The sequence below is a fragment of the Danio rerio genome, chromosome 4 (genome assembly GCF_052040795.2).
Source record: "Danio rerio strain M-AB ecotype USA chromosome 4, GRCz13ab, whole genome shotgun sequence".
Taxonomy (NCBI): domain Eukaryota; kingdom Metazoa; phylum Chordata; class Actinopteri; order Cypriniformes; family Danionidae; genus Danio; species Danio rerio.
Genome location: NC_141024.2, coordinates 77,282,501 through 77,296,982, shown reverse-complemented (window position 1 = coordinate 77,296,982; position 14,482 = coordinate 77,282,501). Strand labels below are relative to the sequence as shown.

The window sequence follows — 14,482 nt, the reverse complement described above, 5'->3', positions numbered from 1 at the left end:
ATTGTCAATGTTGTGAGAGTCATTTTGAAACCACTAAGCATATATTCTACAATTGCATATACTCTTGTAAATGACAGAATGTCTCATGTCAATATCCATGTTAAGCCTTTTTGCTATAAACAAGTTAAATTGGGTGTAACTAAATAAAATTGTACACAGCATTACCTGGTTAACAACGTTTTATGCTTTGCAAAATTCTTCATTCATAAATGTAGGTTTTTGTATTACTAGTATTAGCATGTGAGCTTACAAATCACTCATGTTCGCACGCTGAATTTCCTATACATGTATTAATTTGTAGGAATGTGTGAGTTTTCACATGAACACATCTTTAAAGGCAACCTTTAAAGCTTGTCTACAGAAAAGTTTAATTGTCTTCATTAAAGGGTCACGAAACACCAAAACACATTTTTTGAGCTGTTGACAGTCATATATGTGTCCCACACTGCTAAAAACACTACTAGGACACATATATTTCACTAAAAAGTGTAAATTGGTTGTTTTTGCGTTATTTCAAGCAAATTCGTACTTCCGGTTTGAAACGAATTTTTGAAGCTGCGTCACGGTCATGACATAATAGCGTGTATTCCAGCGTGCAGACTGGACATCTGTGCCAGAGTGTGTCTTATTACGTCTTACAGTGTGTTGCATTAATGCATGAGTAAGGCTTGGTTTAAACCAATCAGCGCGCTCTATTGTGCAACTTCATTAATATTCATTACTGTTAGAGTGTAGACGGCAAAGACGCCACGTTGTGTTGGCAAAACAAGCATGAAGTGTTGCTTTTATAGTTTGCTGCAGTTAAGTTTCATTTTCATTTTCTCTCTGTGAGAGCGCAGACTCACGCGTGGATTAACAGTGTACACGACGCGCGACAACAATAACTTACGTGTCTAAGGAGGATTATTGTTTACCTGAGAGCTGTTCTCATCTGCAAACGCTGGGATCTGGAATCGTTTGTAGTATTCTCTTCATAAAGACGCGGCTCTAGTTGCTGGTGATTGTCCTGTCTCTACAGATTTGGTAAGTGAGCGACCAGTGCTCTTTGTTTATTCAGTTCGTATTTTATTCGTATCAAACAAACTATTGCACCGAGTGTAAACAAGTTAGCACTAACAGTTACAACCAAACTATAACCTCGTGTTGGATTTTGTGACCGGAATAACACACGCGGCTTTCTGACACTACCTGCCGTGTGTATCTAAGTTTCCGGGAAATGCTGAGTTTTTTTTTCTCTCATTCGCCGTGCGGTATCAAACATTGCATGAAAAATACACGCTTAGAGCAGATCCTCGAATCAAATATCACGTTTGTCGGGAGGGACATGAATGAATTCCCTGAATGAAAGAGCCAAACTGCAGTTAAAGTCCACCATTTAATAATTTGGCAAATAATTCGACTACAGATGTTCATGTAAACACAGTCACATTGTCCGCTGTGGTTGTGTGTTTTGACTCTGAAATTTAGCGCGCCCAAATAGACACTCCCATACCAAGCCTCTTTTCTTCCTCCGACACTCCCCCCTAAACAGAGCTGGACACGCCCACTTTTCTGACTTTTTCCAAAGTAGAGGTGTGAAAACACCCTGCTGAAACGAGGGGGTTTCATGGCCCTTTAAGAAAACTTGTTTCTTTTTTCAAATTAGTCAATCAAAATATATGTGTAGTGTTTTAAACATTTTCTCCTCTCTAATCTTTCTAATTCTCTTTTCAGAGCTGACCATTTGATTGGTAAGTTAATAAACAATTTGCAACTGTGCAATGTGCAGAAATATGGTTATCGGTTTATAGTAAGTTGAAACGCATTGTTAGATTTTGCTATACTTGGCTAAACTGTTCTTGGGTGGTTCACCAATATACAGATGACTCTAATACATAAAGTAAGCAAGCTGAACAAAGTTATTACGGGTAGAAGACTTTATTGAAGACAATAGTGTAGTTCCTCATCAGTGATGTCGACTCATCGATCTTCAAGTAAGAGATTACCCAACTGCTTTGGTTGGGTCACAATTCTTGAGCTCCTGTAGGTCATTTGGTTCACACCTTTTCAGATGCAGATACTTGTTTGCATATGAAACAAGTCATACAATCTATCAACATATAGAGGTCTTTTGCATTATTGCAGCCCGATAGCAACTCTCACAACCTGGTACTGGGCTGTGACCCCTGATCTACACTACAAAACAGTTATTCAAAATCTTCACCCCTCTTCAGTTATTGAGTTTACATCTTCAGGTGTTCAAACGGTTTCATTTCCAGTAACTTGACATGTATTCAAGAGTTCACACTTGTCCCGGAAGAGAGCCCTAAGCTCATAAGATACTCAAGCTCTGGACTCCCTCCCGTAAGCAGGGTGAGAGGGGAGTTTGAGCTCAGGTAGATCACCATGAACGCCTTGTTTCTATTGTAATGACAGATATAGAGATGGCTAAAAGGACATATATGGCTTCTAAGAGCTCGACTATGGGGAACCATTTTGGCACATATCTAGAAAGGAGGGGCAGTAGGGGTGGGAGGGGGATTCTTCAAGATGAAGATAACAGAGTTAAGAAACTTTGGTTATTTATAGTGAGTTAGGAATCATCTGATTGGTGAATCATGTTTTAGCTAATGCAGGACCAGCCATGGACAATCATAAGCATGTGATCCTCTCGAAAGTAGTTTATAAATAAACTTCACTTGAATGAACAGCCAAACTACATGAAAAAGCTGCTGTTTTGAATATACCCGTGTTTGTGTGGACAAGGCCTAAATGTTGAGGACTCTGCTCTGCATTGTGAAGCTTCATGTGTGCCCTGAGGCTTCTTTCATGTTTAAAGTCTTTTCCACACTCACTGCATCTAAAACGCTCTCCTGAGTGAGTCTTCATGTGTCGCTTAATAGAGTCTTTGCGTGTGAGACTCTTTCCACACTGATCACATGTGAACACTATGGTTCCAGTGTGACCATTCATGTGATTCATGTGATTCATGAGGCTAAGTTTGGTTGTGAAGCTCTTTCCACACTGAACACATGCAAACAGCTTTTCTCCGGTGTGAGTTCTCATGTGGTAATTAAGTGTGCTTTTTCGTATGAAACTTTTACCACACTCTGTGCATCTGTAAGGTTTCTCTCCAGTGTGAATCCTCATGTGGTTATTGAATGTGCTTTTATTTGGGAAACTTTTACCACATTCTGTGCATCTGTAAGGTTTCTCTCCGGTGTGAGTTCTCTTGTGGATATTGAATGTGCTTTTACATCTGAAACTTTTACCACACTCTGTGCATGTAAAAGGTTTCTCTCCAGTGTGAATCCTCATGTGGATTTTAAGGTTTTGTTTTTTAGCAAAACTTTTCCCACACTGTGTGCAAGTAAAACTTCTCTCTCCGGTGTGTGTTCTCATGTGCACTTCAAGGTTGTTATTTTGTTTAAAACTCTTTCCACACTGAGGGCAAGAATAAGGCTTCTCCCCAGTGTGAATTCTCATGTGCACTGCCAGGTTTCTTGCATAATGGAAGATTTTTCCACACTGTTGGCATGTGTACGACCTCTCTCCAATGTGAATTCTCATGTGGGCTTTAAGGAAATGGATTTTAGGAAAACTCTTTCCACATTGTTTGCAGGTGTAATGTTTCTCCCTATTGTGAACTCTCATGTAAACATCAAGGTTTGGCTTTTGACTGAAACTCTTTCTACTCTGTTTACAGCTGAAATTACACTCAGACTTGTAATTTAGATGTCTTCTGTGTGATGAAGTCTTTTTAGTCAGTGTGGGTTTTTCATCAGTCGGTATGTCTTGGTGTTTCTCTTCCACTTCATTCTGTTGATGAGTCTCTTCTTTCAGCATCATCAGGTCTGAAAAAAACAACAAAAAAGTGAACTTTAGAATGAAGGCTCAAAGCGACAAGCATTAAATGGATGTTTCACCAAAAAATTAAAATGACCTCACCATTTACTCTCCATCATGTGGTTTGAAACGTTTCCTTTCTTCTGGAACAAAAAGTAACCCAGTGTTTTTTTCGTAATATCTTCTTTTGTGTTCACCAGAATCAAGAAATTTAAAACCACAAGAGGAAGAGTAAATGGTAAGTCTATTTTCATTTCTACATGAACTATCACTTTAAAGGGTTCCTATTATGAACCTTTTTACAAGATGTAAAGTAAGTCTTTGGTGTTCCCAGAATATACCTTGCAGAATATTTAATTTTGGGGTCAGAGGAAAACCAAGCTCTTTTTGTGCCTGTGGCTTTAAATGAAAATGATCAAATGCACTCGCTCTAGATTACTCGTGTTGTGTTCCCTCATGTGCATCTTCTACTGGATTTAAACATTTTTAACTTTCTTGGAAGACCTGATAGAGACAAATGCTGCATGTTCATAGCAAGTACGGATAATTCACGCTTATATTTGTGAGTTTGCATTATTGTATATAACTTATGCAAATGTTTCTCAGTACTGGGTTGCAGCTTGAAGGGCATCTGCTGTTCAAAACAAATGCAGGATAAGGTGGTGGTTCATTCTGCTGTGGCGACCCCTGATGAATAAAGGAACTAAGCCAGGGTTATTCAATTAGCAGCCCGTGGGCCGAACCCGGCCCCCGAGGCAATTTGTTCTGGCCCTCCAAATAGTGACCAAGACATCAAAAATAAATTTAGCTCAGTCGAAAAACGGTCGCTATAGCTATGAAGTGACGTGCGTCTGTTCAGTTTAGTATGAGCTGCAAAGGCTGCGCAGAGCGTTTCGGACAGCTGAAAACATTTGGATATGTTTTGTAGAAAATGCCTTATGTACAATGCACTGTAATCAATAATAGGGATGCAACGATTAGCTGATTTCACTATTAACTGCGCTTTAATTTGTCACAGTTAATTAATCGTAAAGGCTTCTCTAAGCCGCATTTCTGTTGCACAGAAAAGTTATGGCAAGTTGCCAACTGTGCGCTAGTTAAGTTCTAAGTATGTACACCGAGGCTAATACGCACAAACACCGGATTAACTATAGCAGCGGCCGTTCTCATATCAAGTCTTTTCCACTTGCAAGTTTGTTATTTCTAATGTAAGAATGACAATATGCACGCACAAGCGGAGCAACGCACTTGCCTCTGTCCGGGGCGCACACAGTAGAAAACATCTCACGGTGAGATTTGACCGTGCCTTTTAGTGGAATGTAAACAAAATATATGTTAGACGAATTATTATTAAAATGATTATATACGCATGAACCCAGATGATAACAACAGCTAATCTAAATAGTTACTTCCCTAATATAAAGCTTGTTGTTCTAAATTACATTAGACGTGATAACTGTGAAAGCATGATTATTCTTCAGACTATATCGTACAACCAAAATCTTTATTGTTGCATCACTAATTGCTCTGCTGTTCAAAACATAACATATGAATGTGTCTGAATGTAGAAGAAGCCTTCTTTAGCAATGCACTGCTTTTGTTGTGCGAAAAAAACACATTTTGAATGTTTGTAAAAAAAATTTTTTTAAAAGTCAACTGGACAGTGCAGTTGTTTTAAAATACAATATATTAACATTTTATTGTAGAAAAAGCCATCGTGGGTGTCTTTATCAGCACAAAATACACCATATGGGCTCTTATATGGAGTTGTGTCATCACTTATATAACGAGTCATATCTTTTCGGCCCTTCGTTTGGGATGCTTTTCATGAACCGGCCCCCATGCCAAAATAATTGAATAGCCCTGAACTAAGCCAAAGGAAAATGAATGAATGAACTTATGCAAATGCTTAATGCCACATTTGCTGTAAACTGGAGTGATGAGATGGCAAGATGACATTGCTACTTTTTTTCATTCATTTGTACTTTTGTCTCAGTTTTCTTGCCTTTGTGCAAGTCCTGAGGCTTAGCTGAAGACCTACATGATGACATTTTATATACCTGACAAGATGCAGAAATGCCATCTAAAAAGGTCATCTACTGTTTGTCCAATCAGGGACAGTGACAACGTATATCTACAAATAATAATAATGTTAACCCGGGGTTTGCCAATGCCAACTGTTTGAAGTGTGAAACGCTCTGAAAATACTCAGCATCAGCTCTCAGGATAAACGGAGCAAAATGACAAACAGCGACAATTGTCAATCATGTCATAGTAGTGACCCGGTGTTCTTTGGACTTCGCATAAATGATCTAAGATGATTTGGCAGATCCTGGATCTTTTAATCTTGATAACTGATCTCTGGCAAATTTGGTTCTTCAAACAAGCTTGTGAATCAGATTTAAAAGTCTGGATGAACTGATATAAGATCACTGCCCGTGTTGTGAAGGACTGATCTATCAATCGAAATTATGATCATCAATGCAACGATTGGCTGACGGCACAGCAGCGTAATGACATCATCTGATTAATATTCAATTATCTATGTGAATAAAATTACATAAAATTCATTGTCAATGGTTTGTTAAATATGATACGCAATAACTTTTCACCTTTGTTGTGGGCTGCAGGCTTAACACTTTCATGTGTCAATAGTATTTAGCAATTTATTTAGTTTTACAGTTAAAGCGGATTTTCTTTATTATTGTAGCTGATTTCTTATTCTGTGTAAAGAATAACTGTTTACAAAAGCATTTGGATATTGGTAAAGACGTCTGCACCTTTTGTGACGCATCAAATCACAGTCATATTACTGTCAAAACATGTTCATGACTGCATATGTATTATATATATATATATATATATATATATATATATATATATATATATATATATATATATATATATATATAATTTTTTTTTTTTTTTTTACTATTTTCTCAAGTGTATGTAACTACTACTGTAAGAAAAAAAACTGAATTCGGTACATACTTTCAGTATTTTCTTTGCTTGAACTGACCCGATCTAATCCTGTTTATATGAAATGAGCCTGCTCCCAAGTTGGTTTAAGCTACCAGAACTGTTGCTATGACAACAACTCTCGGATCAGTTTTGAAGAACGAAATGATCTTGGATCGTGTCAAATCATCATTAACCATATCCAGCTAATTGAGTAATCCACGTACAAAGAACAGACCCCTAATCTCATATACTATTGATTTAGAAGTTCCAATTCAGTTATTGGAGATACCAGGAATAATAAACGGCAGAAAACGGTCATCGTACTTGCTCTACAAAAAAGTGTGTTTGTGACTATACATACAAAGAAAAACAATACAATTAGAAAATATGACTTTGCAACATCAAGAGCATTAGGCAAGGGCCAGTGTAAGATTCTGACGGTATGATAACCTTGAATAAAAATATCACGGTTTCACAATACTGTGATTACTGCTCTAAAATAATTTCTTTTAAATGTCTGGGTAAAAAAACTAACACTTTTTTTTCCTTTTGAACACAAAATATTTTCTTTTAAGAAACTTTTTAAATATTGGAGCAGTAAACATGTCAGGCTAAATCATTTAAATGAATCAATTACTACTGTTGTCCTCATTTGTTTCAAAAACACAGATTTCTTTACAATTTAAAACAGCATCTTAGGATATCTTTTCTGCTTGAGATACTGTTGTCCTAAAAAAACTTTATAAAAAAAAAACAAAAAAAAAAACCTTACATATACAGTAGGAATGGTATAGAAAGTTTTGACAGTTTTATACCTTGAAAACGTCTCATACCCAAGCACCATAACACCTTTAAGTTTTTAGGATCTAAAAATTCAGCCTTTAAATAAAGTCTTAAGCAAAAAGTTTTACAATGTTTTCATGATAATTAATTATTTTAGTGTCCATTTCATTCAGCATATTTAAAATTGGGGGCATTAAAATTTTTTGACATACTTTAAACCAGGGTTTCACCTAGTTAAATGTAAGACTTAAGACATTTTTAAGAACATTATGAATTAAATCTTAGACTCATAAAAGGCTAAAGGCTAATGTTTTTTTTTTTAATTATCAAAAATTTTTATAATTTATAAACATTTAATAATAAATAAAAAATAAACATTTTAGCCAAAGATAAATATTTAAATATTGTGTAAAAAAAGAAAGCATTACTTATATCCATACTTTTTTACAAACATAAACTTTATTTAAAATAATACAAATGTTTTAAAAGTTTTATAAACTATAATAAACTAAATCTATGCAAAACACTCTGTCAAGGTCAATGAACTCAGCAGTAAATGCATGGAGAATGCTTAAACAACTGTTATTGTAAGGAAAATAGTTAAACCATTATGATAAATAGAGTTAAAATAACCTTTTTGAATGAAAAGTTTAAGGATTTATTGAGATGGATTGTTGGTGATTGTATGGGTTTTGGCCAGATTGGGTAGCAAATCTCAGATACTATCTGTGAGAACTAGTAACAACTACTAGAAACATGTTTAAATTCATAAAGATGTTGAGAAATTGTGATCAACGGGACATATGCAAATGGAAAGTACTAAGTCAACACCATCACCGAAATAGCAGATATCATCTATAAGAATACTGTAGGTCAAATATCGCAAGCTCAGTTTAAACCTTTTTAAAAATTATTGTTTACATTTATTTTACATAGCGCCAGTGCTAAAGGACACTTTACAAACAGTAGAAGAAGAAGAAAAGCAATAATCTTAAGAAGGTAGAAAAAATGGGAGACTAATAATACATAAAATAATGACAAAAGACATGAGAACAAGTAACAAGAAAGAAACTCATTACTGTCTTTCAATGAGTGCTTATGTGTATATAGGAGATAGAGGTAAAGTTGGTTTTATATTCGCACATTCATTCGTTCATTTAGAAGTCTCTGTATTGTTTACCATGTTACTTTGAATATTCAATCGGAATTAGCATGCAAGTGTGACTTAAAAATAATATTAACACTGTTTATTTTACTGTGAACAATGTTGTACTTTGATAGTCATTTGCTGCTAATATGATTTTGCTATTTAGAGTTTGAAAATAATACTTTTATAAAGTTATATTATAAAGAAGAGTTTTTACCATTGATTGACTATGGTGATGTTTTATATATGAAGGCTTCAACCAAATGTCTTCAGCCTTTAAACTCCATCTATCACAGTGCTCTAAGGTTTGTTACAGGCTGTCAAAGACTTATTCACTATTGTGAATTGTATGCCAAAGCTGAGTGCCCTTCTCTGAATGTAATAATGTACACCCACTGGACACCCAATGTTCTCTTCTTCATAAGTCTAAATGCCAGTATGTCCTACGTTCAAGCGAATCTTATCATTTGACTGTTCCCCGGGTTCGAACTGAAATAGGGAAGCGAGCCATCAGTCATGCCGCCCCCTCATCCTGGAAAACTCTTCAGTCTGAAATAAAAATGTCTGAGCTCATCCCAATGCTATGACATTGTTTCGCCCTATCCTTTTTAACAAACAACAACAGTCCATTTCTCAATGTATGTGTTTTTAATATATTGAAATGTTGAAAGGCTGAACTGTATTTTTATATTATATAAAATGTATATTTATTATTATTAATATTATTTAAAAAATATTTTTTCATAAATCGTGTGTTGGGGACCTCTAGGCCAGGTCACCCTTGTAAATGAGATTTTGATCTTAATTGGTTTTTATCTGGTTAAATAAAGAAACATATATGTCTGAATATCCAAATATAAAACCAACTTTACCTCTATGACTGAGAGCTTATAAGACTTTATCAGTGTTGTTGTATTTGTGTGTTTTAAACGAAACAATTAATGATGTTAAAATAAAGGGGAAAGTCCAGATGTGCGAATATAAAACCAACTTTACTTCTATATTTATGAGAACTTGGCAGCACACTCAGGACTGCAAGATGGTTTAGCAGTTATTTAGCATTGTCATTATTTAAAAACAAAATCTGAATGAGAATCAAATGACTGAGTTGGTCTTTTGAAAATGAAACTCAACCTGTTTGTTCTTGCAGATCTTCCTGCTTGACTGTGAATGTTTCCTCAATCTTCACATCTTCACTCTCCTCTTTAATAAACGCCATCTTTATAACAGTGTGGAGATCAGTCGCTTCAGCACGAGTTTTTCCTCTGCATTTGGACACTTTATCCTGTTTAAAATGAACAAAACAATAAAAATGTCCTGTTTAAATAAGTAAAACAATGAACAGAAACAAAATAACTTCTCTTCAACACTTGCTTCAACAGTTTCTTTATGAGAGTAGTTAACAAAAAGAAATCGGGTAAAAGAGTAAGTCTGAGCAAGAAACAATAGCCACACATGACGTTTATTTCTAAAAGAGGTAAAGTCGGTTTTATATTCGCACATTCTGACTTTTCCCTTAATAATATAATTTCAGAAAAGTATTATTTGCAAGCTCTAAACAGCGAAATCATATTAGCAGCAAATGAGTATCAAAGTACAACATTGTTCACAGTAAAATAAACAGAGTTAATGTTGTTTTCAAGTCACACTTGCATGCTAATTCAGATCGAATATTCAAAGTAACATGGTAAACAATACAGAGACTTCTAAATGAACGAAAGTGTGAATATAAAACCAACTTTACCTCTATTGTATTGTTTACCATGTTACTTTGAATATTCGAGCGGAATTAGCATGCAAGTGTGACTTGAAAACAACAATAACACTGTTTATTGGACTGTAAACAATGTTGTACTTTGATAGTCATTGGCTGCTAATATGATTTCACTATTTAGAGTTTGCAAATAATACTTTCATGAAGTTATATTAATAAGGGGAAAGTCTGAATGACGCGGGGAAAATCACACCATAAATTCAAGAGAAATAAAATGCTGATTAAATTAAAAAAAAAATCCAGTTTAAATTGTAAATTCTTTCTAACAGACCAGTTTCTTTCAGACATGAATTATTGTAGTTGACTAGTTTATTTTCTAGAGTAAATGTAAGATTATATCTAATAAATACTTCTCTTAATATTTTATTTGTATTGATAATCTTGACATTTTGTTATTACATGCTGCACATGTTTCATGTTGGTTACAATCTAAGTAAATCATGTATGTGTTTTTATATAAACTCAGTGTCTTGTTTAGTCCTGTATGTGCTGTTCTGAGGCGGTTATGGTCATTTCCTCACTCCGATTATTCCCCGTTTCTCTTCCTTCACAGATTTACTATTGGATGTTATACAGATGTCTTCCTGAGTCATTTATATCCCAGTGTTCCTGCCTTATACTCTTTGTCTGTATCTTTATTATAGTTTTGACTTCAGCTTTACTTAATTACTGGGTTGCAGCTGGAAGAGCATCCGCTGTGTAAAACATATGCTGGATAAGTTGGCGTTTCATTCCGCTGTGGCGACCTCAGATTAATAAAGGGACTAAGCCGAAAAGAAAATGAATGAATGAATAATAAATATATTCCAGTTTCATTAGATCTTTCATTAGACGACTGTACATTTCTTGAATTTCCAAACTCAATTGAGATCGGGTGTCAGCTGATGTGTTCTGGACATTTTCCTCCCTCCACTTCAGAAAGCCGCCACTAAACCCTGAACCAGAACTGTTGGTTGCAGTTGGTTGCCATTATAAATCTCAGAACTGTCAGTGTTTTAAGCTCATCATGTTAATCTAACAGAAAAGATAAAAACATTTTCATAAATAACATTTTCATGAAATAAATAAATTATAAATACATTAAACTTAAAGAGCATGGAGTAATGTTTCAGAAGGAAGAGCACACTGCTGACTCCGCTTATTTTGATGGGGTTGATGCTGAAGGAGTTCAATCGACATGCACATTAAACTGCATCTGGACACATATTGGCTGAACAGAAAGCACCAAGGCCTTAAATAAAAACTAATAAAATCTTCTTTCAGGGGAAGTTCGCTTGTACAAAAAGTGTAGAATGAGGCTGAGCAGTCAAGAAAAGTCACAGAAGAGCTGAAGCCAACTGAGCAGAACACAGAACTGGGGGGTCAAGACAATTGCTCTCACGGACAGAGCCCTTCATGTACTGTATGTCAACAGAAGTGCCGGCCGCTTGTGCTTTCACTTCAGTTAATAGTTGTTTATTTCTCTCAGTCCTGGAAGTCCTGCTTTAAGTTTGTGGCGTTCTGTTCAGTTTTATCTGTGAGGACAGAAGTAAGACAGGTCTTCTACCACAGAGTCATTGTGTTTGATCTAGACTGGCTCATCACTAATGCCTGAAGCATATCTGACTCCATGTGTTTCTGAAAGGGTTCAAATAAATTCAACCCAACGCAGAAAACATTTACACAGTGATGTAGCCCAGATCAGTGAGGCCTGCTGGCCATGTTAGTGGATGTAAACTAAACACTGCATTTGTCCCAGCCCTCGCCTCTTGGATTTCTTGAAGCAGTAAGTGGATGAGGTTATAAGAGATTCACATGTGATTTAACAGTCAGAGGAATGATTGTGGAGCTGTGGAGCATTATTTACACATGCATAAATGCGTGGTGGGAAGAAGAAGAATTGGGAGAACTTTCAACATTTCTGTCACAAACCAAAGCTATCTGTCATGTCCCTGAGGCACTTCTCTGAAATTGCATGTAGAAACAAATTAATCAAATGCACACAGTGTCTACATTTTTTTTTCAGTATTACAACTATTTATTCAAGTTCTTTTCTTCTGATAAATAGAAATAAAATAAAAATATTTATTTATTTATTTATATTTTTTCATAAAAAAACAGGCTACAAATTGTGCTGATTTCCCTTTATTTAATCACCCTAATTAAACAAAGTTAAGATCAGGATCCTCCCTTAGCTATATTTTTTAGCCAGAGTTTAGTTTAAGGATCGTCTTTAAAGAACATATTTGCAAAAGAATAAATTAGAGCATACTTTACCACACAGGGTAACTTAGATGGGTTCTGGAAAATGAAGTCAATGTCCACTCCAGTGAAGAAAATTAATAAAATACACTTTTATTAATAAAATAAAATTCAGTGAAAAAGTAGAACAAACAAAAGACAAACAGAAAACAAAAAATCCTTACTTTGCCTCTCGTTAGAGACAAAGGGCAACCAACCTCAATGAACAGAGGTCAGTAAGCGCAAAGCTGGTCAGAAAATGCTCAGCTTTTATACTCACAAAACCAGGTCAGGCACATACCTTCACCTCATATATCAGTGAGGACTTGACACATACAACACAAGTATCCGCACACCAAGGTGCATTCTACCTAATACATCAATATACTAGCTATAAATTTCTAAGGACCAACTGTATACTGTGGTCTAACCATTCAGTTAAGAATTTCAGGGATTAACAAAATTTATAGGGCATGTCATATGAGAACAAAGGTATAGCTGTTCCATAGGCACATATTAGTACATTAATCAACACACACAAACATCTGAATGCATACAGTTGACAGGTTAAAAGCATTCTTCAACATTCCATGTAGCATTATCAGATGCAAATCCTGACACACATTCTCAGTGGGTTTCCCCGTGTGCACTTGTAATGTCGCTTTCCAAAGTTAGCTGCAGCGGTGAGAGGCGAGAGCATTCAGAGGGTAAGGGGTCAGAAGCAGTGTGCATTGAGCTGCAGAGAGGAGCGGTCCCCCTCCCTTTCCATTCACTTGTCTTCCGAGCCCTCTTCTGGTCACGTCGTGCTTTACGCTTACACTTAGCTGCATCAGATACTGTTGAACTTTGGAGTATGGGGATCTCAGAATATAGGAAAGGTTTACGCTTATATTTCCGTGGTCTCACGTTAATCATGGCACTAGTCGTTTCATTAGAACCAGCCATTACAAAATTCAACACAGAAATGCCAGTGGACCCAGCCAGGACTCATACCAGCAACCTTTTTGCTGTGAGGTGACAGTCTGAGCCACTGTGCTGCCCCAGTGCAAGTTTTAGTTTGATTTTGTAATAATAATGCACGTTTACATTTATTGTAATATGTATGTTAATATTTATTCACAATGTAATTTATTTTTATGTTATTTATAATAACGTTAAATGTCATAAGAATGTTATAATTTAATATAGAATTATAATAAATAATTATAATAATGTTAAAATATAAATAATGCAAATTTATTTATAATGTTTTTAATAGTTTATTTTTATAATGAGAAGTCTCAAATTTTGTCTTTATTATAGAAAACTCATTGTTGAATGGCTACTACTTTAAAATAGGGTTGTATGTATTAGTTAATGTATTTACTAACATAATAAACAATACATTTATTACAGTATTTATTTATCTTTGCTAATGTTGGTGAATGGTAAAAAGTTGTTAATTGTTTATTCATGTTAACTCGCAATGTATTAACTAATGTTAACAAGCATGACTGATTTTATTAATGCATTAGTAAATGCTGTACATAAATTATGCTGTACAGGTATTGTTCATATTAGTTTATATTTAAACCCTTAACATTACTTATAAAACTACTGTAAAATGTAACTGTTGTATGTATGTTGTTATATTATATTTGTATGTATTTTATATGTATTTTATATTTATTTTGTTATATTTGTTAACATATGTTTTTGAAACATTTCATTATAATCTAAGTGTTTAATGTATGTTCGTTATGCAGAATTATAAATAAATGTTATAATGATTA

At 35.0% G+C, this 14,482-nt stretch overlaps 1 protein-coding gene across 1 annotated transcript; it reads right to left on the bottom strand.

Annotated features, from left to right (window-relative positions):
* Positions 1 to 1,898: 1,898 nt before the first annotated feature.
* LOC148682834 (uncharacterized) lies at positions 1,899 to 12,954 on the bottom strand. The gene is made up of 3 exons (XM_088650924.1): positions 12,747 to 12,954; positions 9,851 to 10,001; positions 1,899 to 3,833 (listed from the first exon to the last, which is right to left on the bottom strand). Exons 2-3 carry the CDS (start codon positions 9,933 to 9,935, stop codon positions 2,662 to 2,664), a joined length of 1,257 nt encoding a protein of 418 aa, XP_088507050.1. The 5' UTR covers positions 9,936 to 10,001; positions 12,747 to 12,954; the 3' UTR covers positions 1,899 to 2,661.
* Positions 12,955 to 14,482: the final 1,528 nt, after the last annotated feature.